Source organism: Aspergillus affinis (assembly GCF_023601865.1).
Source record: "Aspergillus affinis strain CMG 70 chromosome Unknown NODE_117_length_111466_cov_88_522368, whole genome shotgun sequence".
Taxonomy (NCBI): domain Eukaryota; kingdom Fungi; phylum Ascomycota; class Eurotiomycetes; order Eurotiales; family Aspergillaceae; genus Aspergillus; species Aspergillus affinis.
In genome coordinates, this window is record NW_026515898.1 from 1 (window position 1) to 26,814 (window position 26,814).

General features: G+C 50.6%; 8 protein-coding genes across 8 annotated transcripts; 5 read left to right on the forward strand and 3 right to left on the reverse strand.

Moving 5' to 3' along the window:
* On the reverse strand, positions 1-3,541 carry KD926_000815 (putative RNA-directed DNA polymerase from transposon X-element; the record flags this gene model as incomplete). The annotated part of the gene is made up of 3 exons (XM_053104635.1): positions 1-148; positions 232-700; positions 800-3,541. Coding segments are annotated over 3 exons (3,359 nt in total), but the record flags the coding sequence as incomplete, so codon positions are not given.
* Positions 3,542-3,986: 445 nt separating this feature from the next.
* On the forward strand, positions 3,987-4,870 carry KD926_000816 (ATP/GTP binding protein; the record flags this gene model as incomplete). Its single annotated transcript, XM_053104636.1, has 2 exons — positions 3,987-4,499; positions 4,640-4,870. 2 exons carry the CDS (start codon positions 3,987-3,989, stop codon positions 4,868-4,870), a joined length of 744 nt encoding a protein of 247 aa, XP_052952081.1.
* A 1,001-nt stretch (positions 4,871-5,871) lies between these two features.
* Positions 5,872-7,552, reverse strand: KD926_000817 (uncharacterized protein; the record flags this gene model as incomplete). Its single annotated transcript, XM_053104637.1, has 5 exons — positions 5,872-6,179; positions 6,239-6,375; positions 6,632-6,846; positions 7,084-7,321; positions 7,389-7,552. 5 exons carry the CDS (start codon positions 7,550-7,552, stop codon positions 5,872-5,874), a joined length of 1,062 nt encoding a protein of 353 aa, XP_052952082.1.
* A 7,510-nt stretch (positions 7,553-15,062) lies between these two features.
* Positions 15,063-16,495, forward strand: KD926_000819 (F-box protein; the record flags this gene model as incomplete). Its single annotated transcript, XM_053104638.1, has 2 exons — positions 15,063-15,799; positions 15,871-16,495. The coding sequence occupies 2 exons, from the start codon at positions 15,063-15,065 to the stop codon at positions 16,493-16,495; spliced, it is 1,362 nt and encodes a 453-aa protein (XP_052952083.1).
* Positions 16,496-16,974: 479 nt separating this feature from the next.
* Positions 16,975-18,117, forward strand: KD926_000820 (uncharacterized protein; the record flags this gene model as incomplete). The annotated part of the gene is made up of 1 exon (XM_053104639.1): positions 16,975-18,117. The coding sequence occupies one exon, from the start codon at positions 16,975-16,977 to the stop codon at positions 18,115-18,117; it is 1,143 nt and encodes a 380-aa protein (XP_052952084.1).
* Positions 18,118-18,529: 412 nt separating this feature from the next.
* On the reverse strand, positions 18,530-20,946 carry KD926_000821 (SulP family inorganic anion transporter; the record flags this gene model as incomplete). Its single annotated transcript, XM_053104640.1, has 4 exons — positions 18,530-19,228; positions 19,281-19,800; positions 19,856-20,485; positions 20,552-20,946. 4 exons carry the CDS (start codon positions 20,944-20,946, stop codon positions 18,530-18,532), a joined length of 2,244 nt encoding a protein of 747 aa, XP_052952085.1.
* A 702-nt stretch (positions 20,947-21,648) lies between these two features.
* On the forward strand, positions 21,649-22,782 carry KD926_000822 (translation initiation factor eIF2 subunit alpha; the record flags this gene model as incomplete). The annotated part of the gene is made up of 4 exons (XM_053104641.1): positions 21,649-21,726; positions 21,807-21,969; positions 22,037-22,244; positions 22,305-22,782. 4 exons carry the CDS (start codon positions 21,649-21,651, stop codon positions 22,780-22,782), a joined length of 927 nt encoding a protein of 308 aa, XP_052952086.1.
* Positions 22,783-23,514: 732 nt separating this feature from the next.
* On the forward strand, positions 23,515-25,694 carry yvc1 (putative potassium ion channel Yvc1; the record flags this gene model as incomplete). The annotated part of the gene is made up of 4 exons (XM_053104643.1): positions 23,515-23,590; positions 23,637-23,964; positions 24,021-24,955; positions 25,012-25,694. 4 exons carry the CDS (start codon positions 23,515-23,517, stop codon positions 25,692-25,694), a joined length of 2,022 nt encoding a protein of 673 aa, XP_052952087.1.
* Between the last annotated feature and the right edge of the window lie 1,120 nt (positions 25,695-26,814).

Below are 26,814 nucleotides of genomic sequence, written 5' to 3' on the forward strand. Positions count from 1 at the left end.
TCCTCTAGGCCCTCGCTCCGCAGGGTCCTGATCCTCTCATAAATAGCCCGCAATGCGTACTGGCCCGATGGCCGGCCGGGGTTGCGCACGGCTTGAATAGCTGCCTGGCTGTCTGAGAAGACCGTGATCGGGATAGGCTTCGCCCGATCTAGGGCCATTCGGGTCCCTTCCAATCCCCAACGTAGACCGTAGAGTCCAGTTCCGTTCCTAGGTGCTTCCTAGCGGTCTTACCTGCTCGAATAGAGACCGCGGCAGCTCCGATCATCCCCTGATAGCCGTTTCCATCTGTATACCAGATCTGCCGGTCCTCGCGGCAGATTCTATCGTGGGTCTGGACTGCCTCCTCTGCCCCCTCAATGATGCACCTGAGGGGCGACTCCCACGGGGCCAACACATGAGCCCGTCTGGTCTCCCACACCTCCTGCCTGCTGCCGTATCCATATAGCGGGCCTGTTTTCTTCCACTTCAGCGCCTCCATCGGAGAGTATCCGGAGGCCTTGAATGCCTCTTTCGACCTTTCCCAGCGGAGGCCCCGGGGGCAGGCTATAGCCGGCCCGGTTTGGATCCGAATGGCCGCCTCTTGAATAGTTTGTTGCATCTGTATTCGTATAGGGGGGAGGTAGAGCTCTACCTCTAGTGCAGCTGAAGCCGTGTTACGGAACGCGCTACTGATAAGAATAGCTGCGCGGGTTTGAATTCTCTGAAATTCATTAACTGTCTTCTGGAGCTTCTTGTAGTTGGCTGTCCGGCTCGTAGGGCTATATCAGGCTGCCGCCCCGTAGAGTAGCTGAGGGACTACCACTGCTAGGTAGATGCGGCGCATGCTCAGCAGGGAGGTCCCCCAGGTCGAGCCTGAGATGCTGCGGAGGGCTTCCAAAGTTCTGTTCGCCTTGGCAAGGGCCTTGGCCCTGTGAGTGTCAAACGAAAGGGTCCTATCGAACCAGATTCCTAGATATTTGGCGTACTCCACTGGCTTGATGATAGAGCCGGTTGCGTGGTCCTTGATGGGCAGCTGGTCGTGACCAGGGGGTTCCATTGGGGGATCCCAGTTGTCAACCTCTGGGTCCTCTCCCTGCCACGGCTCAGTGTATATATATTCCTGCGGTACAGGTCGTTCTACCGCAGGGTCAGGGCGAAGCGGGTTCTTGAAATGAATGAGTTCGAACTTATCGGGGGCAAATTTGGACGAATGTTGCCTTGACCATACCGCGGCCTTATCCAGGGCCCTCTCTAGAAGACGCTGGTTGACCGCGTAGCTATCCGAGATGGCCAGGGTGGCAACATCGTCAATCCACCCGTAGGAAACCGTCTTGCCTCCCTCCAGGAGGGGTGGCTGAATCCGAAGGGCCTCGATACCGTCGATCGATAGGGCGCGAATGAGGGGGGTATTGAATAGGAGGAATAGGATCGGCGATATAGGGGACCCCTGCGGGATCCCGGTAGGGGTTGAAATAAGGTTGCTGAGATATCCGGGGAGCTGCAGCCTTGTCGATCGGTTCGATAGAAAGGACTTGAGCCAGCCGGCGAAGAAATCGAGCCCTATCATACGTAGATTGTGGAGGAGCCGTATATGCGAGACGTTGTCGAAGGCGCCAGCTACGTCTAGAAGTAGCATACTGACTTTCCGGCCTTTGCCCCAGTTCTCAAAGATCTGGTCAAGAAGCAACTGGATCAGGTGATCGACTGAGATGCCCCTGCGGCCCCCTAGATGGCTCCTGGGTAGGAGATTACGTTCCTCCAGGGCCCAGGCGATCCGTACTGTAGCCACGGCCTCCAGGATCTTACCGAGGGTATTCAGGAGCGCTATAGGTCGGTAGGATTTGGCGATACGATAGTCCCGGGGGGCTGCTTTACGCAGTACTACAGTAGTCGATTGCTGAAAGTATTCCGGGTTGTGTCCAAGACGTAGGCACGCGTTAAATATCTGCGTTAGTGCCGCGAGAAAGGAAGAGACCTCACCCAACCAGTGCCAGACCTTGTTGGGGATGCCATCCGGCCCTGGTGCTTTGTCGGGAGGCGCCCGTCTGATGCAACGGAGTACCTCGTGCTCGGTAAGGTCCGGGAAGTCGATCTGGGGGGGTATCCGAGCCGTAGGGATATCAGAGAGGTCGGCCGGGGGTGGTTCAGGAAAGAAGGCTTTGCGGAATGCCTCTACCTTCTGTTCTGCGGTCTCTGCGAGCCCGCCATCTGTCTTTAGCGTCGGTATAAGGCCTCCGCGGGCTTCTCTGCTTCTTGCCCACTTAGCCGACTTCCACATGCCTCGAGGGCCTGATTCGGTAGCCTTGCGGACCCAGGAGCGGTGGCCCTGGCGCAGTGCCTTAGCCAATACCTTTCCTTTACGGTTCCTAACTTTGGTGTAGCGCTCCCACCGGAGGCCTGTAGTAGGGTCGGTAGGGCCGTTCGCAATAACTGATTCTGTGTACTCACGCCGGAATTTCCGGGTAATTTTGACCATTTCGCGGCATTCTGCATTGAATGAAGGGTTCGCCCACTTGCTAGGCTTCGCCCACGGGGTAGAGGCAGCGATTCCTTGGTTGATCGTCTCGATAAGGTATTCCATAGCGAGCTCAATATGCTGCTTTGTTTGTAAGGGAAAGGCCTTGCTCTGTAGGTTGAGGTCCACGAAGCTTTGCAGGTCTTTGACACTGCAGGCTTTCCAGTTCCTTCTTCGCTGTGCCTCGGGGGTTTTAGTGCTGATATCAAGAAGGGTTCGTATTGGATAGTGGTCCGAATCTGCGTGGTTTCGCTCGTTGATCTCGCAGGTAACGAGCCTAGGAGTCAGGTCCTGCGAGCCGAGAACCAGATCGATAGTGGTCTTGCTTCCGTTGCGCTCCCACGTGGTAGTGCCTGGCTCCAGCCAGAGGTCTAGGTACCTCGTATCTATCAGTTCCAGTAACTGGTCGGACGAGGAGTCTCTTTTAGAGCGTTCTCCTTCCCACGCCGGGTGGTGGAGATTAAAGTCGCCTAGTAGGAGCAAACGGGGGTTAGTAGAGCTGTTAGTAGGGCCGGCAGGGGTAGTTAGAGAGGTAACAAGGTCGAGGGTAGTGCTATCCACTTCGTCAGGTCGATTATATATATTGAAGATGCGCACTTGTTGGCCGTCAGCATCAGTGAGCTTGAGCTCCTGGACGTCTTTCGAATGCACTGTATGTTTCCAGGTGTTAGGATCGATTTGGCGTGATATGTAGAGGCACACGCGGGCCCGCTCGTCCCCTATCTCGGTCGAATCCGGGTATAGGAGCTGGTGGGAGCCGTTAGCAGGATGGTGGGTGGTATCCTGGTAGGGGTTCTCCCAAGGTTCTTGCACAAAGATGAGGTCAGCCTCTAGGACCGCAGGGTCCCGGAGGAACTGTGCCATTACCCTATCCTTTGATCGATTCACATTGTATTGAAGTACGTGTAGGGGTCTATTCATGGCGACAGTCCCTAGTACGTTTCCTTGATACTGAACGGCCAGGCGTGTTATTTTCGGCCAGGACGATCGTAGTCGAATGTTCTGAGGGGGTAGGTGCAGGGACTTTCTGCGGGTATTCCGCAACATCTCTTGATATAGAACTTTTTTGAGCCCAAAACCCGTTTGGTTCGGGTACAAAGCCCCAGTCCAAAATATGAGATTGTATATATACATATACCTAACAATAGTAGTATCCATTAGGCGTCAGCCAATAGTCGTTTTCTCTTTGGAGGATCCACTAGGACAATCAAGCCCCAGGACTCATCTCCAGAATTAGACACCCAGCCCTGAAGCTCAGCTTTCGTATCCTGAATAGCCTGTTTCCGTGCATTGATACCACCTGTTTATATAACAGAGTCCTTTTTAAACTCCTGGTACGTCTGAGACGCAACGAACTGTCCTAGCGTGTCATCCAAATGACCAGAAGGAAGTATATCCCTCAACAGACCCCACATCCTCGAGCGCGACAGCGCCGACGCTCCCACCAACATACCAGAGCCAAGGGCGATGGAAGGAAGCTAAAGAGCTACAGATGCAGATGATAGAGACTACGAAACAAGTGCTGGAGCCAGAACATCCCATCACTCTGGGCAGCAAAAATAATCTCGCACTATTATACTGGGACGAAGGACGATGGACGGAAGAAGAAGCCCTATGTGTGCAGGCAATGGAGGCGACGGAACAGATTCTAGGGCCAGAACATCCTCAAACTCTGAGTAGCAAAAGTAATCTCGCATCAATATACCTGAAGCAAGGACGATGGAAGGAAGCAGAAGAGCTACAGGTGCAGGTAATGGAGACTACGAGACAGATGCTAGGACCGAAGCATCCTAACACTCTGAATGTCATGGCCCACCCCACATCAACATACCAGAACCAAGAGCGATGGGAGGAAGCAGAAGCGCTACAGGTGCAAGTGATGGAGACTAGGAAACAGGTGCTGGGACTGGAGCATCCTGACGCTCTGAACGGCATGGCCTGCCTCGCATCAATATACCGGGATCAAGGACTATGGGAGGAAGCAGAAGACCTAGAATCAGGGTTGGTAGTTCAAATTTCAAAGCTTGAAATTTGCTGAAACTCCACTGCTCTGAATGAAACAATATTGAAATTCTGTGTACAGCCTTCGCGTTCGCATCCAGTTTCACTACGGTTTCTCTGCCTTTGACACTTGCGGTTGTATAGGCTCTGCTATTCGGTGTCGACGGGTATGAGCGGCCGAGCGGACTTACGTCGGCCCAGGAGGCAACGCGGGTAGCTGCATTGAGCGTGACGGGAGCAGGCGATGTGAGTATATTGTTGACAGCATTGCTGATGCTTGTTGGGCTCGCTTGCGGATTGCCATGCGTCCAAGGTCTCGGGTTTGGTCAAGAAGACGACGAGTGTGACGGTCAGATATGGCTTGAGAAGGGCTGATGCTCATGCACAGTCTATACTCGTAATTCAGCAAACGGAGACATCACTACAAAAGATTCACTGTGTTTGTGTGATCCATAGTCTTCCCATCCCGGGTAATATGATCTGGAATGATCAGGACCGCTGAATGATGTTCAAGAACACCCAACGTCGCAAGCCCGATGTCGAATGCCAATGGGAATTATTTCTTCTAACCCGCAACGTAGCCGGCAGGTCGAATTATTATAGAAGAGTCCAAATATGTTATTAGTTTTGATGCGGTTTTGATAGGGTCGGGAAAGAACTGTATTTTTGAACCAAGGACGAAGCAGGAGAAGTGTTGGGAGAAGTGAAGCGTCCGTGATCAATTATATGCACACAAAGGGTTCTGGGAATACATGGTAAAGGTTCCAAATGTAGCTCATTATATAACACAAAACATTCAACAGACGAGAGCCAAGCAAAATTTTTTTCTCATCGGAAGTAGATTCGTCAATCAAAACAAAAACCTCATTCCTGCCAATGAATGTATATGAGTTTCTTCCGGGAAAGCTCAAATTTGCTTTTGACATAATCCAAATCTATTACTCCTCATCCTCCTCCTTTTCGGCGATAAGGCTCTCTTTTGGACCATTTCACACTTGATCGGGTATCGTTAGTTGAATTGCATTTAATTTGATCCGGAGTGAGCGGGGGAAAACAAGACCCTGCGAACAACATCCATATCTATTCATGATATGAACACCTGGATTTATGGGCCACACTGTCTGTCTGCCTGTCATGAAGAAAAGACAAATGATCGCTGGAATAAAACCACATGATATTATCCAGATACTACCAGTCCCCAGTTTCTTGGATGTTCTATTGGAGCTTTTTCCGTGGCCAGCATGATACCTGTCACCAACGCCCACATAATGGATGACCAGGTTAAATATATTAACCATTCCTCGGAATTCCAACCAAGAAGGTTGTCAGCAATACAAAGACATAGGTAGGCCCAAATAAGACCATCAGTCAGGTCCTCAACTGTGGCCGGAGCCTGTAAGGTTAGTTTCCTGGATTTTTAGCTTTTTGAGTCGTTTTTCAAGCTCGAGCAAGTCTTGGTCCCTCGTAATAGTGTGCTGGCGCTCCGCAGGCAGAGTCCTCGGGTAGCCAATTGCACGGTACTTGCCAACACCTCTCAAATATTCAATGTGATCCAGGCGCATAGTCTCGCCCAGGAATGCATCAATGCTACTAAGTGCTGAGGTGCTGTCTATATAGCTTCTTCCAAACACATTAGGATCCTTCTGTGTGAGGATTTGGCTTCTCTCGGAGTCGGCCGCAACTTCTGTAGGCGAGCATCAGATCATTCTACTCTAAAGCAAGTAGTAAATGGATAAAACTTACTGTCTAGCCTGTTGGCGAGCCCCCGCCTCAAAGTGTGAATTGTAATGATTTCGGGATATCCAGCATTGATAACAGTTGCCCGGAACAAGCGACAGAAACATTCTCGTCTCCATGCACTGTTCGACAGTCCGCCAAATCTAGTGACTCCACGTAACACGGGTTCCTTGGCTACAAATAGTTTCTAGAGAAGTGGTGTAGGCTCATGGTTATCCGGATTCCAATTTTTCAATGTCTCCAGTGAGTCGAAGTGCAAAAACGCCCCATCTTGGATCGTCATTTCCAAAAGGAAAGGTACGGGGTTAAATCGCAATTTGCAATGATCTTTCATCGCGACACGGAAACTGAAATAATAGCATTAGCCGTAGAAGAATTTTTAGAATGTGGGCGACATACACTGTATTCTTAGGATTATCATTGTTCTTGACCCATATCTCACTAAGACGGAAGAAGAGTTCGATCTCGCCATCCATCCTACGATAAATATAAAGTTCAATGTCCTGTAGTATAGCACAGGCGAAGCCAAGTTTAGCGGGTCGCAGGAAGTACTTCATATCGAAGACCACGCTCGTCTTTCTTCGACGTATCAGGTATGAATGTGCCAATCCGAGCTCCGGAGTAGCAGTAAATTAGGATCGCAAATGTCAACTGAACCCTGTATCTAGGGTGAATGAAAACATGATCATCATCAGTCCACAGAGAGACAAGAATATTCGTAAGGCCACAATGTGTGAACATATGTTTCGCCCTTCTTCTATCCTCGATGATGTCATCTTTGACAAGCGATTTCGAGACGAACTGTTACTATAAGTATGCGTAGAGAGTTTTTCGAGGGAGAATACACGAACCTTATAAACATTCTGAGTAACCTTTTTATCAAAAGTAGATTTGGTAAGGCGGGTGAACCCAGCAAAGAACCGCTCAGCGAAATTCAGTACGGATGACTTTGTAGAACGCAGAGAGATTATTCCGTGCAAAGAAGAAATGTAGTATCGTATAAAGTCCTTAATCGTGGCCAGGTCCGGTACGGTCTGTCCTTCACGAAGGCCCTCTTTTCGGATATTTTCATCCTCTTCGGATACCCACCTGTTTATTCAAGAGACAAAGACTCAGTGGGGTGAATGAGTGTACAATAGCTAAGGGTTGCACCTACACGATATATACCGACAGAACCCGTTCCTGAAGAGCCTTGGATTCGTCTGAATAGAAGGTTTCGCAGTATTTTTGGTCTTTTTTTCGGTTCGCTCCTCGAACGTAGCCGTTGGCATGGGCTAGGGCGAGTCTATCAACTGGTTGCCTTCCTCTTCCTTTGGACATTGTTATGACAGGGATATCAAAGTGTAAAGCAAGCCAATTTCTTTCAGCAGAATTTGAAAAAACGAGTGGACGGCAAATTCTACGGTGGTGCGAGGTGGCAGGGTGCAAGAGTGAAAGAGACCTCTGGGATAAGAAGAACTTTTCGCACCGTGTGCCGGTAGCACCGGGGGTCCCGGAATTCTGTTTTCTCCCCTAGCCGACGCATCGTTGTTGCCTAAACGAAGCAGCTAGAAATCTGGTGTGGACACGAAGGGAGGATAAAGGTCAAAGGTGAGTGTTGGTGTTGAAGAGGTGGGCGAATCACCACGGATGGGTGAGTAGATGTGGCCGCGGTAGATGACTAATCCGCTTATATCATCGCCTTGCTTGACCAGATCGATTATGCAACCGCATTGATTTATGACGATAAATCGTGCAATTCCGCTCATTTATGACGACCATGAAGCCCCTGAAATTGCATAAATATCGGCTTCTTTATCGTGTAGTTAGAAAGAATCAAGACCTTCATTCATTTGAATATGATCATATAACTCAGTTGAATAATCACTTCTTCGGTAGACCCACATTTCTGCCACAGTAGATCACCTCGAACGGGTGAGCGAATCACCTTTCGGGGTGAGCAAATCACCTGACTCACCCGGCTCACCCTCTTAAAGCGGCAACGACCGAAAGAGGCAAGACAAGGCCCTCGTAGTTTTTTGTCAACCGTATGTGACCGCTAGTCACATAGGAAACCTTCCTATTCCGGATATCGGTATTGGTAACACCGATCCCCGAGGATTATGCAGATTTTTCTGTTATTTCTATGGTTCAAAAGTTATATCTCTTCTAGTTGCCTTTTTCAGGCTAGATTGCTTATTAATTTTTCATGTATTTAAATTACCGTGTGCAGCTAGATTGAAAGAATCAGACCTTCATCATTCGATATTCCTACGGGTACATTACTAGCAATTACGCCTAGAGAGACGGCCAACATTTTTTGAACGATATTATTACCTAGCCATGGGAAGAAATCCTTGTAAGTTTATTTCTTGCGTGGTTAAGATACCTCGATTTCGTTTTGAACGTACCAACGTACTTCACCAGCCTAGATCCCTGTCAATCAGTTGCATCATGGCCATCTCGGCGGGCCATACTTGAACAAATTCCTGGGTGATAGCCCTCGTTATCTTCAACCCCTTCTTGCCATTGATAAACCAGCAGTGGCAGGTTATCGGGGCCCTTAGGAGAATGCATAGAATGATAATGAGACGAGGTTGGTTTTGTTCGATGCGAATATGAGGGTCGGGGACGCGCGAAGAGAGATTTCCACAAGAAACTTGAACAGGAAAAAAAAAAGTATAGCCTTTTAGGAGCTACAGAGCTTGAGAGAGACATTTGTTCAAATTATCTGTCATTTTGCAGTCGTCCTAGTCGCTTTCAAGATATTGTTCAGACAATTGTGAGTGGATGGATCTCTCAAGGGGCAACGTTGGAAAATTGTGGCGGCATGAAGTGAGATGTAATGTAATAAAATGTAACCAGTACGGTTCTGGTCGGTCTGAGAGGTTGGCGTCATCCTTGGCATGAAGTGTCCGTCTAAGAGCGCCAGTGCTAATGATACGCTAAATTATGATTCTCGCAAATGCAGAGCGCTCGCCGGACGATCTGGTGGTGACCTATTTTGATAATGGTTATCAAAATCGCCTCGGTTAGAACGAATAAAAGTCAATTAGGCCTATAGCAACGACTGCAGTTATGAGAGCTGTCTGGAACTGTGCCAAGCTGGAGCAGATAGTCCGGTCAGTGCGGGAGAGGAAGTTTTGCGAGTATGAATTGGATAGATTTCTAGAACAGGGCAAGAGCGAAGCGTAGACGGATCTCTACCCATAGCACGTCTGAGCCAGTGAGCGTGTTTGATCGAAGTTAACTCCTTTTCATTTTCTTTTGATGTACCCAGTGTCTTCCCAATTGCTCTACGGCTGAGATCCTTCAATTGACCCCCGGTATATTGCTTGGGTACGGAGATGAATTCGCCATATATTCTGGATTTGCAGTCAGCAACCAACCCATGGAGACTCAACCACGTCCCAATTCCGGTTTTCGTCTCTGCGAACTTGACAGCAGTACAATCTCTACATATTCTGTAAGGATGGCGAGTCTATGCTTATCAAGATTCAATTAAATCACCTTACTGGGTACCACTCCTTATTATAAACGTGGAAAGGGAATCGCTTTCAGACGGGGTCGTCACCGAGGTGGACATGGATAAGTTTGCCATTCGTGCCAGAATTGTCGGTTTGGTGTCATTAGCGAAAACGGCTAAGTAGGTGGAGCGAGTGATTGGGTCTGAACGTCAACACAATTCCAATGTAGATCTTCAGATATATTGACGTGAATTCCCTACTTGATGAACAGGTTAATGTCTTTGAAGTGTTGCCTACAATTGGGGGCTCATCCCCGGAGCAGAAAGTAACTTTATTGGTTTATAAAGCACTAACTACAGAGTTATTACATCAGCTAGCATCATTGGTCTAGTGGTAGAATTCGTCGTTGCCATCGACGAGGCCCGTGTTCGATTCACGGATGATGCATTCTTTTTTACCCATGATCTTTTTTATATATTACCTCTTTTTGTCCATTGGGATTAGAAAGTTTTCAGATTATTTCTACTGTGTTCGTCTAAATTCACGGCCGTCGTGCCGCCTTAAAATAGCAGAGGTATATACCGCCTGCTCAAATACAAGCGACGAGACCTGCCACCAGACCAACGCAACCAGGTACGTAGTTTCATTCATTCAGTGACCATCCCATGCCAATATGTATCCGTCCGCCCGTCCATCCATCCATCTGCATCCACTTCGCACCTAGTTCAACTTGCTGTTCACAAACTGCAACGCGGCCTGGCCATACACATTGCCATAGCTCTGGTGAACGTTTCCGTTGTTGCCATTCGAGCAGTACGGGTCTGCCTGGTCACAGTACGACTGGATCAGGTTCGCGTATTGGCTGCACACCTGGCCACTGGGGCGGGGATCGAACTGTGGGCGTGTTAGCATTTGCATCTCATACCAGTTCTATTTGCACCAGGGAATGAATAGAATGCCAAGTGACAACGACACTCCGAGGTAGCGCTCTCGCGTCTCCCAGAAATTGATCTAGTTCAACTTACCCCTGGTGAGTTCGAGGTTCCCTTGTTATATGACGCCCCCGGGGTGTGGCGCGGATCACCCATCCAGATCATGGCCTTGACGTGGGATCCGACGGAGCTGGAGATCGGGGCCGCGGTGTCGGTGATTCCCATGTTCGGGTCGCCGCCGCCACACATGGCGTCGTCGATAATTTGGGCGCCCTGAGAGAAGGTTGGGTTGGTATTTGTTATTTCAGACTTCTCGTGCTTCTGTCCGTGTCGTATAGCGGACGGATAGTGCAGATAACCAACGCATAGGAGACTCGACTTACCTGCGAATACCCAACCAAGACAACCTTGGTGTTCGGGCACCGGTTCACAAAGCTAGTCACCTGGTTGGTGACGGCCTTGACGCCTTGCTGAACGGAGTAGTTGTACTGGCTATCCCCGATAGCCGGATAATCGATCGCCTCGGAGGTAGCGCCCGAGTGCGCGTTCAGGATCAATTTGACGACTGTTCCTGCGGTGCCGAAGCCCGGAGAGGCAGTGGTCTCACGGGCCCCGAAGACGTGGATGCTGGGGCAGTTGTTCTGGCGAGTGTGCAGGTCCTCCGGGGCGGCGAGAGCGGTGCCAACCAGCAAGGCCGTGGAGAGCTTAGGGAGCATGGTGAAAGGAAGACTGTCTGGGGTTGGACTTGTGATGGGTATGAGATGGAGGATTGCTGGGCTGGAAATTCCCAGATCGAGGAGACTCTGTCGCCATTTTATATGATTGGGACTGATGCTCGGCGCAACGGGTGTTTCATGTCTAGACATATGGGGATGGCTGATCCTTTGGTCTGGACCCATGGGCTCTGGTTACCGGCTCTTTTCCAGTGCAATTGCATCCCCCGGGTCTTCGTCCTTTCCCAGAATATTACTAAATTAAGCCGAGAGCTTTCATTATACCCGACTGTGTGCGCTCACATGAGGCCATGGATGTAACGCTCTGTCCTCGACCGTAGCATATTGTCCTCGGACACCAACTGCCATTCTCAACTTCCCTTGGTCCGACACAGATAAATCGTAACTTCAACCCGCTGCCAGACCCACTTTAGCCTGAGTGACAACTGACAACTGACAATGACAAGCTTGTTCAAGCTTCAAACGTTCTCGAAACAAGACCCCCTTCCAAGGCCTTCGGGGCAATTTAGGCTATACGAGAGTGGGTCGGGGTTGTCAGTGTTCAGGTAAGACACTGCCGATCTTAACCCTTAAGCTCTCCACATATGGCGGGTTGGTCTGGTTCGATGGACTTAAATATCGGCTAAACAGTTGAGAATCTATAATTGAGTTATACTTGACAGAACTTAATTGGGTGGGTTAAATGCTAGTAGATGCTAAGTACATGGATATTCTCCGTACTTCAATTCGATTCCCCGCGTTGCATGTGTGGGGAAGAGTAGTTGGCTACTCTAGTTCTGCAGGTGGAAGGGGGTAATCTGCAAAGCCAAGGTGGCTTAGTGTGTGGAAATAGCCAAAATAAGATTGGTGAAGAAAACGATGTCACATTCGGAAGACAGATTGATGCCTTGTTCACTGTGCTGGTTTCGGATGATGTCAAGTATCCTAGCCTATGTACAACCTGGGAGAAATGTCGCCAACGGATCAAGCAGCTTTCAAATACCGAGCATATTGGAATATAATTCACTCATACAATTCATAGTCATAGGTTCGTAGTATATATTGCGTTTGCGAATAGCTTTTTACCATGGTAGGCGCAACGGGGTCGACAAGTTCTTCCCCAATACTGCCTCGGCGGTTCCAATGTCCCTGTAACTCGTCAGTCCCATGATTAATTTGGGGAAAAAGATGGATCATACCCCGGACCCCTAGGTGCCCAATATTCGCCCGTCTTGCTGATATCGAAGTCCTCCACGAAAGAAGCCAAAGACTGAGCCGCCTCATCGGGGGTAACAGCTAAAACCAAACAAACAAATCAGTCCACACTACTCCGTAAAAGACGCCGCAGAATCATAGTAAGTCGGGACTCACCACCCCCAGCATCCCAATACTTATCGAACCCCACGCTCTTGGTCATCTCAGTGCGCATGAAACCCGGATGTACCAAGCCGACCGCAATGCCCTGATCCTTGAGATCCAGACTCAGCAGTTTCCCCACCATATTCAACGCCGTCTTGCTGGCATGATGGCCATAGTTTCCTCCTCCCTCAGACTCATGCCGCAGTGTGATACTGCCGCTCTCACTGCTCACTAGGATCACCTTGCTGCCTTTTTCCAAGAACCCCGCCTTCACGAGCTGCTGGACGACGAAGACCGGGCCGATCGCCGACGTGGTGTACATCTTCACCTGCTTGTCCCAGTCTGGGGTGTCGAATGTTTCGAAACCGAAGTATCCTGCTGTGATGATCGCGGTGTGGATCTTGGTGGACTGGGGGAGTTGAGAGGTGAGTTTCTGGCCGGCATCGGGTTGGGCGATGTCGATGTTGGGGATCCAGGTGGTGCGGGCGTCGGTGTTGGATTCAGAGGAGGGAGAACGAGTAGTGGCGAAGACGGTCTTGGTGGTTTCTTTGGCGGCGTAGAGGGTTCGAAGTGAGGCGCCGAGGCCGCGGGTTGCGCCGACAATGAGGATGTTGTTGCTCATGTTGCGGTCGATGTGGATGGGTTCTGGGAGTCAGTAGATATGGTCAGAAGTATTGGGGAAATGTCCAATGGAGGGATGGCTCAGCTATTTATGCGATAGTAGATGCAGCTACAAATGCGGAGCGATGATGTATTTATGGCTTGACGCAACCCCGTCAACAAATGACGTAACCCCCGCATCTGGACTGTTGATAATCAACCAGATTAGGAAACGATAGTTACAATTCTTTCTTTGTAATTTCTTCCAAGAAGAATTTCCTTGCCCTCTAGATAGCTATACCTGGGTATCTTAGTATATGAGATGAAATTCAACAGTGAGCAAGCAATACTCTCACTGCTTGTAGAGAAATGATCGTCGGCTCTCCATACTGCCATGATCTACTAGTTTCGTCTCTATTTAGTGTGGGTCTACAACTTGGCCCGCATGCGGTTTGGCAACCCCCGGGCCTTCCCAAACTCTTGGGAGGGAGAGTTCTGAGTCCTGTTCTCCTTGAGATCGTGCATTTGACCTTTTCTCCAATTTCCCCCCCTTCTTCTTCTTCTTCTTCTTCTTCTTCTTCTTCTTCTTCTTCTTCTTCTTCTTCCGTTGTTTTTCTTTTGCTTCTTCCTTTCTCATACAACATTAGAGTCTCTGCTCGTCCTTCTGGACCATGAAACTCGGCGCATTCCCGGACATGGGAGAGCCCCGAGTCCAATACTCTTCGGGATCATCGGTGCTCTAAAGGCGTGTCTGTTTTTCTTTCCCTCCCCCGGACGATGATGAGTTCGCCTCACCGTGAACAATAGTGATTGCATCGCCAAGTCGAAGGACTTGGAGCGATCATAGCTATCGTGAGGCATGCTGAGTCCAGCCTTTGTTTAGATACATTGCTTTCTCTGAAACATTGGGGTGCGATATGGTTGATTCTTCAGTTACTCATGTTGTCAGTTTCTTCCTCTCTGGACAAACGGAAATTCCCTGGCATATTCCTCCTGAATTCTATTGTAGAATTTGAGAAGCTGTACTTTAAAGACTTCTTGCGTTCATGTGAAACCCTTACAAGCTACTATTCCTCTTAACGTCTAGTATAGCGTTCAAGTGAGCCCATATCATGTCCATTTGCATGCGAAAGGTCAAGTCCGCGAATATATCAGGTGGCTGGCTCGAATAGTTGCTGTGGATGCCGAAGGACCGTGGGTCAAAGGCAGGTTCCGTAGCAAAGATTAAGCCGGTTACAGTTCCCATTCGTAACCTGCAGGCCAAGCAGACAGTTTAGCTTTTGGCACAGGCACCATCTCACAAATGGATAGTACTCCGGAGATAGTGTGAATCTCTGGGACCAAAGACACCACCGGATTAGCCGTGTGTTGGATGTCTAGCCGCCGACTGATAGGACGTGTCGAGGTAGCCGCCGAACCCTGCTCCATACTAAATTGCCACAGTAGAATCCTTCCACTAAAGTCTCGGCGTACACAGAGTAACTACACCGCACTCAGTGGAATAGTGTAAATGATTAACTAAGGTAGACACTGCCCTGCTGCCATTAATAGAAGCCAACTTCCGCGTTAAAAAAGCGGGCCAAAAACCGGGTGCTGCTTAGTCAGGCCCCTCCTCGAGTGCCGGAAGGCGGAGAAACCAAAGCAACGTAACTGGGATATGCCAGAGCCCAGATTCAACCGTCCCCCAATCGCTCATGCGCACTGCACAGCCCTATATATTTTCTTGTCCCGCTGGCCCCCGCGCTGGAGCTGGTCTCTCCATGCCTCTCGAAACCTGATAATGAGTTCCTTCTCTCAGTTGATCTCCAATGTGAAAAAAGCCCGCGCTGCCTTCAACAGAGGGAGAAGCAGATCGGACGCCAAACGGAACAATCAGTCCCAGTCCAGATATAGTGTATTGCCCTCGACGCTCTCGTCAACCTCTGTGTATGCCTTCCTTTTGGTCCCGAAATTCGACGCCGAATGTGCGCGTCCGTGTTACTCCGTCGCTAACGTGACAGCCAGTGTCGAACAAGTCAACCTAATACCCACGTCTTCGCCCTGGGATCTCCTCCCCGTCGAACTCCAGATCAAGATATTCGCTCATTGCGGGGTCGCCGATTTCCTGCCCTTGAAGCTTGTCTGCCGAGCCTTCTGCCAAATCCTTAACTCTCAGGAGCACTGGATCACCCGACAGTACCTCCGCCAACGCCGTCATGGAACCCTTCCCTCGCCGATAAACAGCGAACGAACATATTCTCGACACCCAGAAGACGATGTCGTGTTGCTCTCGGATCTGTTCCCGCCTATCACCAGCGCCAAAGGAGGTCATCTTTACACTTTCCGATACATCCATAGTCTCCGACGGCGCCAGAAACTGTGTTCGAAGTTATGCTATTTCCTTGCCGATCGAGTGATAGATCGCTTTATGCGGAGCGAGCCGGGCTTTGTGAAGTCGATGTTCCCATCGAGGAACGAGCGCAACGACTTCCAGAAACGGGCCGTTGGGGTTATCTGGTTCTACCTGACGCCGCTTATGTGGGTGCTTCCATAAACCACTGACCAACTTCCTTAAGCGATTTCGCTGACAGCTTCTTCTCCTGTGACAGGTACTATACACTGTACTTCATTGAAACCTACGCCCTAGCCAGAAGAGAGCAGACCAATGCCTTGTTGCGCGATTACGAAGCCGGACGCCTGCCGGTTAAGATTCCCCCCGACGTTCGCAAGTCTCTGTATCGGGACTTGCAGGTTCAAATCATTCGATCCCCACCCTTCACAGACACCGCCACCCTCGTCTCCACACACCACTGCATGCAACTTCTGGTGTCATACTTGCAACACACCGTGGCCCCCGATGAGCCCGGGCCATCGGACGATAGTTGGATAGGCTCGTTGCTCACCGTGTCACCATTCATGCGCGTGCTGGAATATTTCTCGGCAGAGATCGGCGACGGCGGCAGTCAGCGAATGCAGCGGAAAGAGTTCATGCACAACTTCCACAATGACATCACATCAAATGAAAAGGACGACATGAACTCGCGGGTGTTCGAGTGCGCTCCACACATTCACGTGCATGGTTCCATGCAGGACGTCTGGTTCGACGTGGCTACTCAGGAAGTGATGTCGAGAGGGGCCACGACGCACAAGCCGGAGCTCGTCCCGGTGATGGATGGGCTACCGGTTATATTCGGCTGCCAGTTTTGTCGGGACTCTGCGGGATGGCGCGCATGATTTGTTCGATTTTGCTTGGTTTTAATCAGTATATTTAGCATGCGTTGTTTCGTTGCCTATTGGATATCAGGCGTTTTCGTTGGGGACTTATGCCTCATGCAAATACCTTAGCCGAGCGCATATTTTCTGTCTATATTAGCATACATGAAATACCGACCGATTCTCCGGAGAAATAGTATATATCACATGGAAGCTTTGATCAAGAAAGCAAGACAAAAGATGATCACATCGCGGAGCCCTATACCCTACTATGTACGCTATACCCTTCTCGGAACCTTGTTTGCTCTGTTTGCCCGTCGCGTCTGATCTTCAGATGGTCGAGACTCAACCCTCGCATCGAAATACGTCTATAGCTTACACTAACTACAACGCTATCGACTTCCCTGGACCCTTGCTTCTTTAAATCCCACTATGTGACCTTGCTATCATACTCCATCGCCGCCTCGACATCTCCCTCCGTTCCATCCGAACCGACCAAAATGCCCCCATCACCGAACCAACACCTACTCAACACCTCCTGGACACTTCATCGCCTCTCGCCCCTCCATCATGGCAAGGAAAATCAATCCCTCCTCGACAACCCCGCCGCATTAAATACCTACGCGACGCGACTCCGCGACCAACTAACCGGGAATGCCGTCTCGGGTATCTCAGCCAGCGCCGCCGACGATGAATCCTTGTCTCGAACCGGCGCGTTGAAAACCTGTGTCTGGGAAATCCTACCTAGTCTTTCGCTTCTTGATAACTCGGCAGCAGCTTTTACCGCCACTGATCACTCCACCGGGGTGGGCATTTCCGTGACGCTAGAGTACGAGAATATCACATACAAAGCGGCCCTGCTTGCGCCGCTGCCTGGGGACGATGCTTCCTCATCTGATCGAAGAAAAGGCAAGGGGAGGCAAAGGGAGCCATCCATATCTACGTCCACGCACCTCCCCCTCCTTATGACGCGATTCCCGAACCCCCTCCGCCAAACCTTCCTATCCTTTCTCTCTGCCAATTTCGACACCTACGTTTCCAACCTCCGTCTCTCGTCGAATTTCATGTGCTCGGCGCTGGAAACATATCTGTATGTTTTGAACCCCGGGCTTGATGATTCAGACTCTGAGACCGAGCCCGTCCCCGATCGTCTCGCTCAGAAACAAATCCTCGAAGACCTCGTCAAGGAACTACAACTGACGGTGGCGTTTTCGCCAGCCGTCGCGCCCGCCCTGCGTTCGCTGAACGTGAATGTGCCGCGGGCGTCGTTGGGAAAGATTCTCTTGCCAGCGGATCCCGGGTCCGAGTCGTCGTCCGTCCTGAAGGGTCTGTCGAATTATATTCGCGCGCAGTTGGCGCTGGATTTGGATCTTGCCGGGGATTCGGAGGATTCGGCGATCGTGAAACAGCATGTCAGGGTTTCGAAGATCGCGTGTGCGGGGTTTAATATTGCGGGTGAGGGGAGGTTGAAGCTGGTTGGGCAGGCACTAGGGTCAGGAGGTGGGGAGGAAGGAGGAGGTGAAGATGAAGGGGGTAGTGGCGGTTTGAGTGAGAAGAGCAGGCTTGGGTTACGTGCTAATGAGGCTTTGCTTCGTGCGGTTATTCGCAGGGCTGTTGCGACGGGGGAGAATCAGGCATCATGATGCTTGTTTTCTTTTCTTTTGAACCCGAATGATGCCGACATAGAGAGGGTCTGCTCTCTTTTGTGCTAACGAACGAACTTCTACGACGATTCCTTGACTCGACGGATGACATCCATACCATATTTACTCGTCATGTTATTACAGCTATCAACAGTCCAGCTATTAACAGATTCCCTCTCTCTCCCCCCCTCTCCTTCGATCAATTCACCAGTCCACGCAACAAGCAATATATTCGCATTTCATCCTTCGAGAGCACACCCCCAAAGAATCAGCCATGTCGTGTGCATATCAACGCAAGGGTCGTCAGTCATAATCTACGTGTATCGAGATTTCTCGCATATAGTCGGGTCGCCTTCTTTTGTTTTCATACAGCTCTTGAAAAGGAACCAAACCAGTTGGCAAAGTGGTCAGCCTAGGCATTAAATACCCGATCCTCCGACTCCGCAAGTCTGAGCGCTTCGTCTACCCGCGAAACGAAGTGAGACATTCCGCCGCATCGGTCCACGATCCCGCTTCTCTCGAACATGCGGAACACGTCGCGGTTGGGCAGGCGGCAGAAGAAGACCCGCGCGCCCTGCTCGGCATACTCGTCGACGATCTCGAAGAGGACCTGCGTCCCGGAGCCGTCGATGCTCGTGACGCCGTGCACGTCGAAGATGAAGTTCTTGTTGTGCTCGGCGGGTCGCATCCGAGGCAGAGACGGATGCGCGCGGTTCGTACCGTACAGCTCCAGCCGACGGAGACGGTTCTTGAGATCGCCCGTGTTGGCGAAAGTGAGCGGTTCGGGGATCTTGACGATCAGGGCGCTCTCGACCAGTTCCACTTTCTCTGGGTGCAGTTCGGCGTTCTCGAACCGGTCTGACGTGCCGGCTACTTTTCCGAGGATTTGGATTCGAGGTTGCGTGGAGTGGCGGATGAGGATGAGAATGGAGAGGCCGATTCCTAGGGCGATTCCCAATTCCAGAGAATAGAAGATAGTCGAGACGAAAATGAGGATCATCAGTGTTAATTCTGTCCATCCACGCAGACGTATAAAGAAGGCGAGGTCATGCGGACACTCTTCGATGAGACTGAAGGCGACAACGGAGATCATAGCAGACAGAACGGCTTTCTAGAAGATATTAGCGAATCAACTTTACCAAATGGGAGAGGAGGGTTCATACCGGGAGATAATATAGATACGGCAGAAGCACCATGATAGAGATAAACGTGATGACGCTCAGCAGGATACTGCTCATGGGCGACCGCGCCCCAGTAGACGCATTGACTTTGCTTCGGCCGTAGCCTCCAAAAGCCGGCAACGCCATAAAGCAACCGCCGACGACGTTCGCGACGCCCAGGGCCACCATCTCTCGGTTCGCGCTGACAGCCATGCCCTTGACACCGGCCTGTCGAGCAGTGCCGAGACCCTTGGCGGCCACGGAGGACTCGAAGAAGCCGAGGAGCGCAATGATGAAGGACGTACTCAGTGCAGTCCGGACGTGCTTCATGTGGCTAAACTGGAACGGCCATTTGAAGGCGAAGACGCCATTGGCGTTGTTCTTGGTCGGGCCGAGGATCTCCAGACCCTGCTTGTCCCAGCCAAGGTGCCATGTTAAGATGGCGGAGATGATAACCACCAGGATACGGTCCGGGAAGTAGACGACGAGTGGGTATCGTGGCTGGAGCAGCTTCTTGAGGGTGCTAAGAATGGGAATTAGCTGGGAAGTCGTAGGGGAGACGCGGTGCGGGAACATACCGGAACACCATAATGATGCTGAAGCTGCCGAAAGACACTGCGGCCGTAAGGCCATGGCATTTGCCTATATTCCTGACAAAGAAGACTAGCTTCTCAACCGTGGTTCCGTGGCTCACGGTAGCATCCTTCGCCAGCTCGGTGAGTCCAGCCTCGGGGATGAGCTGGTCCACGAAGATAACACAACCAATGGCGGTAATGAACCCTCTCAGGAAAGGCCGACTCAGCACATTGTCTAGGAATCCTAGCCGAGTAAGACCGGCGATCAAGATCATGGCGCCTGCCATAGCCGTGGCTATTCCGACGATCAAGGCACTTGCGGCCTCGTCCTCTTCTTTCGAGAGACCTGCACTCACACTTGCTTTAACAATTGTGCCGGTTAGAAGAGAGCCGGCCGCTTCGGGGCCGACGACGAGTAGAGGGCTGCTCCCCAGTATCGCGTAAATCAACGGGTTGAACACGAAAGAGTAGAGGCCGTTGATGGGAGGAGCATGCGCTAGATTGGACGACAAGGAGAGCGCCATTGGGATGTAAATCGACGCGACAGTCATTGCCGAAATCAAGTCCCCTCGAAGGAAGGACAGCCGATATTGAGTGATCCAATTGAAGAATGGAATATAGTATGACATATATCTGGATACGATTAGCGATGATTCTCGCAAATGAAAGTCGCAAGAACACCCGGGGAATTAAACATACAAAGTTCTGCGATTCTTCATCGTGAACGCCGAAACAGAGGAGTCCATTGACGGGATATTCTCCGGCCCTTGAATGGAATCGCCGTCGAGAGGGGCCTCCCCAGCCGTGATACCATGGCCGACGTTGTTCAAGGATGCTACACCCCAAGCTTGGTTTTCCTCGCGTTCCAGCCTAGGGGAGAAAGTACCGTGATCGCAAGAGCCCCTCAGCCCGCAAGCGGGCTCATGATGATCATATGACTCCAATAGGCGAGAGGTTTCTCCCGGCGTGTAGGGCGATGCAAAATCTCCGCCAGTGTGACCGGGAACGCTGGTCGCGGAGGTGGTACGAAAGATGTTGAAGATCCGCTCGTGCAAAGAGCGGCTCTGCTCTTGAGATAAGTCGGGCTCCGACATTTTGATTCAAGAGCAAGTCTAATCAAGTAAATATAGATTCGAGGCGCGGTGCAGCACGCGCCATAAATGCAGCTTGAAAAGCAAGAAGAAAAATCGCCGAGTTGAAAATAAATAAGTAAAACAGAGGGATTCTCTGACTAAAAAAGATAGGCGAGTCAAGGTAGCGCAACAGGCGGTATGCCTAGTAACTATTGCTAATTAGCGCTAATATGATGGAGATAGCGCAGGGAGCAGCGAATATGTCATGGCCACATGGACGATCAGTTGCCACCTCATTCCTGACAATGCCAGGCCCAAGATCCAGAGGAAGCTGATGAGGACGCAAAAGACACCCGACCAGCCTCCGTCTGTCAGATTCCAGGAATCAAGGTGAGGTCGAGAGGGAAAAGCCGGCTTTGGGCCCGGCGATAACGCGCCGCAGCCTTTATCGGGTTCTGCCGGGCGGTGGAACGTGTGCACGTGATGAGTCACGCTGCAAAGCCCAAAGTGGGTTTTGAGCCGCCACAAAGCGATTTGAATTGTGCTTCGATCCCATCTCCGCCGACCCGTTTCGCTTGCCCCTCGACCTTCTCTGTTCCTCTCGGTTCCCTTCCCGAAGGTTCGCTATTCTGAGAGAGTTCTGTCTCGGAATCCCTCTGTCCCTAAAAAACTCTTTTCGCCGATTCGAATCTGTGCCTGGCACACGCCGCAACCCCGCCGAAAATGTCGTTAACAAACTGCCGCTTCTACGAGGAGAAGTACCCGGAGGTCGACAGCTATGTCATGGTCAATGTCAAGCAGGTGGGTGTCTCCCGCATTGGATCTTCTCTTCTCTGTTATCGCGAACCTGTTCTAATCACCGCATTCTTTCCCTCACGCAGATCGCCGAAATGGGCGCGTACGTGAAGCTTCTCGAATACGACAACATCGACGGAATGATTCTGCTCTCCGAATTGTCGCGAAGACGTATTCGTAGTATCCAGAAGCTGATCCGTATTGGACGTAACGAGGTTGTCATCGTTCTCCGTGTCGACAAGGAGAAGGGTAAGGACCCGATAACACAGAGGATGACGACGCCGAGGTGCTGACCGGTTGTGTCTTCCACCCGCAGGTTATATCGATCTTTCCAAGCGCCGAGTCTCCCCCGAAGATGTCATCAAGTGCGAGGAGCGCTATAACAAGAGCAAGGCGGTGAACTCCATCATGCGACATGTGGCCGAGGCTACCCAGACTCCCCTGGAGACGCTATATTCGACCATCGGATGGCCCTTGAACCGCAAATACGGCCATTCGCACGATGCTTTCAAGATCTCCATCACGTAAGCTGCATGCGGTAGTCTAGTTTGAAATCCTCGCGGCTAACGTCTTCGGCTCTTTAGGAACCCCGACGTGTGGAACGAGGTCGAATTCCCCAACGAGAACGTGAAGAAGGAGTTGACGCACTATATTAGCAAGCGACTTACTCCTCACCCCACCAAGGTCCGTGCCGATATCGAGGTTACCTGCTTCGGCTACGACGGAATCGACGCCGTCAAGACCGCTCTGCGCACCGCCGAGGAGAGCAACACCCCCGAGACCCAGATCAAGGTTAAGCTGGTCGCTCCCCCGCTGTACGTCCTAACCAGCCAGTGTCTGGACAAGACCATCGGTATCCAGATGCTCGAGGAGGCTATCCAACGGATCGAGGCCAAGATCAAGGCAGCCGGCGGTGGCTGCATCATCAAGATGGCGCCTAAGGCCGTTACCGAGCACGATGATGCCGCCCTGCAGGAGCTCATGGAGAAGCGTGAGCGTGAGAACCAGGAGGTTAGCGGTGATGAGAGCATGTCCGAGAGCGACGACGGTGTCCCCGAGTAAATCTGCCCCGAAGGTACCCCTAATGGTGCAAGAGGATGAATCGGACAAACTATGTCGACTGGTTTTGAGCAAGACTGCGGTTGAAAAAAGGAGATAACGGGCTTTGGAGGTTGCTTGGCGGAGCTTGGGCAGATGCGGTTTAAAAAAAAGTTGCATAGAAGAGTTTTCGAATGTGACATGATTTATGAGTCGGGAGAACGGTTTAATGTGCACACGGGCGACGTCGTGATCAAGCAGCAATGTCGACGACACTTGGGGGCAAGCCCTCTGTTCGATGAGAATGGTGTAACCCCAGATTCGAGTGCCACCGTGCATCTCTCAGTCTGGGGGTTTGGGGCCTCGTGTTTGGATCTCTGTTCATGAGCGTCTGGATGAAGATGTTCGATCCCACCTTCTCATGTACATAAGCTTCATTGATGTACGGGTCCATGCCTGTGGTTCCTGTTTAGACTACTACTATCCACATATCTTCTTTTTTTTTTTTTTTTTTTGCTTTCAATTTTTATCTGCCTTATCTAGATGTTCAGCAGGAGATCGCCGTTTCTTTGTCGACTGGAAGGGAAGTGGGGCACACGGCCGGGGTACTTCTTGGCTGACTCGTCCTTAATCATCGTACCATCCATGTTCCCATCCCCCAGACTCTCTCTCTCTCTCTCTCTCTCTACTCTGTGTCATCGATTAATTCTCCTTTAAACCCTCTTCGCTTTTCCGATCATCGGGAAAGCCTTCAGGATGGGTCATTGGAGGAGTCTCTTCCAGTCCGAAGGGGGCCACGCCCACAATCGTCTCCCTACGGAGCGGCGCCGACGTAAGTCATTCGCATTGTATGTTTTGCAAGCTGACCCCGGCTACAGTGATGTCTGCATATGCCCCGGACCAGCTTCCGCCTACTCATCACGCCAAGGAAGTGACCAAGGTTGCCCTGCGACTAAAATACCAAATTGAACAGGTCATCCCTTGTGAACTGGAAGAGAGCGTGATCACCAACCCCAATAGTCGCATCATCACCGCCGACGTAATCCAAACCGCAAGACAGGCGGGAGGCGAGGAGCTTCAGGCTTGTGTCCTTTTCTGTTTGCTCGTCTGTTTACGATGGTTCAAGATTGAAGCCACCGAGGAGCTCTGGGACTCGGATCTCCATGAACGCCGTGCTCTGGCGTGTGAGATCATCGCCAAGCGCATGTAATGTTGTTGCTTTTCTCTTGACATTGCTGCAGTGAACTAATAGGGGATTTTAGCATTGAAACCGAAGCCGACCAGGATATTCGACTCATGGATACCTTGCTGAAGCGATACTCTATCTTTATCGATGGCGAGGAGACCATGCCAGCCAATGTTATTGAGCGCGCGGTTGATCTTCACGCGTTGCGAGTGATCGGCTCCTCCGGGTACCAGAAGTGCATTCGGTATCTATGGAACGGCTGGTTCTGTCAACAGGAAGGTAATCCTACCAACTTTGTGCCTTATCATAAACGAGATAATATCAACTTCTCGGTCCACTTCCATCCCGACCGGATGCGGACTCCTCAGTACCAGAATGTCTGCCAGATTCTCTTCTCCGCGGTATACCTCATTCTGTATACTCAGGTGATCAACACGGTCAATCCCAGTGGGGACCTAGACGTTGTCGAGGGAATACTCTATGTCATGAGTCTTGCGTTTATCTGTGACGAGATGACCAAACTGTATAAGATTGGTTGGCTCTACTTTGACTTTTGGAACGCGTTCAATTCGACCCTATACAGCATTCTCGCAGTCTCGTTTTTCCTGCGTGTCGCAGCCTTGACACACTCGTCCTCAGTCGATGACGAACAGCGACAGCAACTCAACGAGCTGAGTTACAATTTCCTCGCTCTCGCGGGTCCGATGTTCTGGATGCGCATGATCCTATACCTAGACTCCTTCAAATTTTTCGGCGCCATGTTCGTGGTGCTCAGAGTCATGATGAAGGAGAGTCTGATCTTCTTCGCTCTTCTGTTCGTTGTCCTGGTGGGATTCTTCCAGGCCTTCATGGGGATGGCCCAGGTCGACAACGATCTACCGGTCACGAGAGCCATTATCCAGGGCATGGCGAACAGCGTGATGCAGAGCCCGGAATTCGGCATCTTCGAAGATTTTGCTTTTCCATTCGGCATTATCCTCTACTATCTGTTTAATTTCATTGTTATGACCGGTACTGACCCATCTCACGTTTTGCTTTGTCCGAATTACATAACTAATGCCGCCCAGTTCTACTGAACATCCTGATTGCCCTATACAACAGCGCATACGAAGATATTTCCGGAAACGCAATCGACGAATACATGGCCATCTTTGCACAGAAGACAATGCAATACGTTCGCGCTCCAGACGAGAACGTCTTCATACCGCGTACATATCCCTCCCCTCCTCAGACTCATACCAACTCTACTCCCCAGACAATACATACTAATCACACGCTTGATCTAGCCTTCAACCTCCTCGAAATCATCTTCCTCGTCCTCCCCTTCGAATGGTGGCTTCCGCGCCGCCGCTACGCCAAACTCAACGACATCGTCATGGGGGTCCTCTATTCGCCTCTCCTCGTGGTAACTGCCTTCTTGGAAGTCCGCGAGGCGCGCCGTATTCGCTGGAATCGACGGCGCGGGGAAGACGATGACGACGATGTGCAGGAGTGGGAGCACGCGGCTGAGCAGGTGGATTTCGAACTCGACGAGGACTGGCGCAAGGTCGTGCATGATACGGCGCCGGTGGTACACATGGATCCGTGCAGTTTGGAGATCATGCATTTGAGAGAGCAGGTGAAGGAATTGGCGGAGTTGGTGAGGGGGTTGACGGAGGAGAAAAATGGGAGGGGAAGTATTGGGATGTTGAATGGGGAGTTTTCTTCGACGATTGCGGAGAGGGAGGAGGGAGGAGGTGGTAGTAGGTAGGAGGAAGCCTTTGCTTTGCTTTTTTCTGCGCCGGTGGTGTCTTGCTCTCTCACTCTCTCTGGCTGGTGTGGCTATCTACCTTGGTAAGTGACTTCTATTACTTACAGGTAGGAAGTTGGCCATTGTCTATCTTGTCTGTCTATCATGTATTCTGGCGGATATTTCGTTGTCTTGTCTTGTATATCTGCTGCACAACCATTTTATACGATTTGGATGATTATCCGCTTTTCTTTCTGTGTTTATTAATAGTAGTAAATTCCAACAAGCCAATTCAATCGTAACCTTCGTATATCGTCCTTCGCACAATGTGAGACAGAATTTGATGATGAATAATAATGCTCGATCAATGATATTCAGAATAGTACATTCCAGAAAAATGGACTGCTACATTAACCTAATTAATTATTTTATCATTTAATTGGTTACTACTCGCAAAGGCAACGAAGGGAATCCAACTAAGCTAGACAGGGAAAAAGAAAAAGTAAAAAGAACAGCCCAACGCGGGGCTCGAACCCGCAGCCTTGTGATTAAGAGTCACACGCTCTACCGATTGAGCTAGCCAGGCGCTGTTGCTGAAAAGTCTTTCCACTTTGACATCATATCCCTGCACCTTCCCTAGGAAGGGCGGGGAAGAGATCTTCTTGACAAGGGCTGCCGTGGCTATCTTCCGCCGGTGGACATCATACTAGCTATATGAGAAAGGCGAATAAAAGAGGGTGTATAATATGCGATTCAATCTCAATGTTCTTAGAGATACTCGTCATTGTATGAAGGAAAGTTCATAAAGTGTCACACAAATGCTGTCCTTTGCTGCTCTGCCAAAAGGTATCAAATAGAGGGAGCTAATATTCCTAGGGACAGCACACTAATATTATTCTCCTAGAAAGGCTCGAACACTCGGACAACTCGAGAAGAAAGCCAGTTCTTTGGCTGGCTTCTTCTTTTGGTAAGGGGTCTTTTCATCTGGCTTAAGCGGGTTTTGATATCTATAGAGGAGATAAAGCCTTGATTCTGATGGAAGTGTATGAGTAATCCATATTTGGTCGTTGACCCCACGGAGATCCCACACAATGTGTGCGACGGTGGTATACTGTCCTTTCACGATAGCGCTAACTGACGG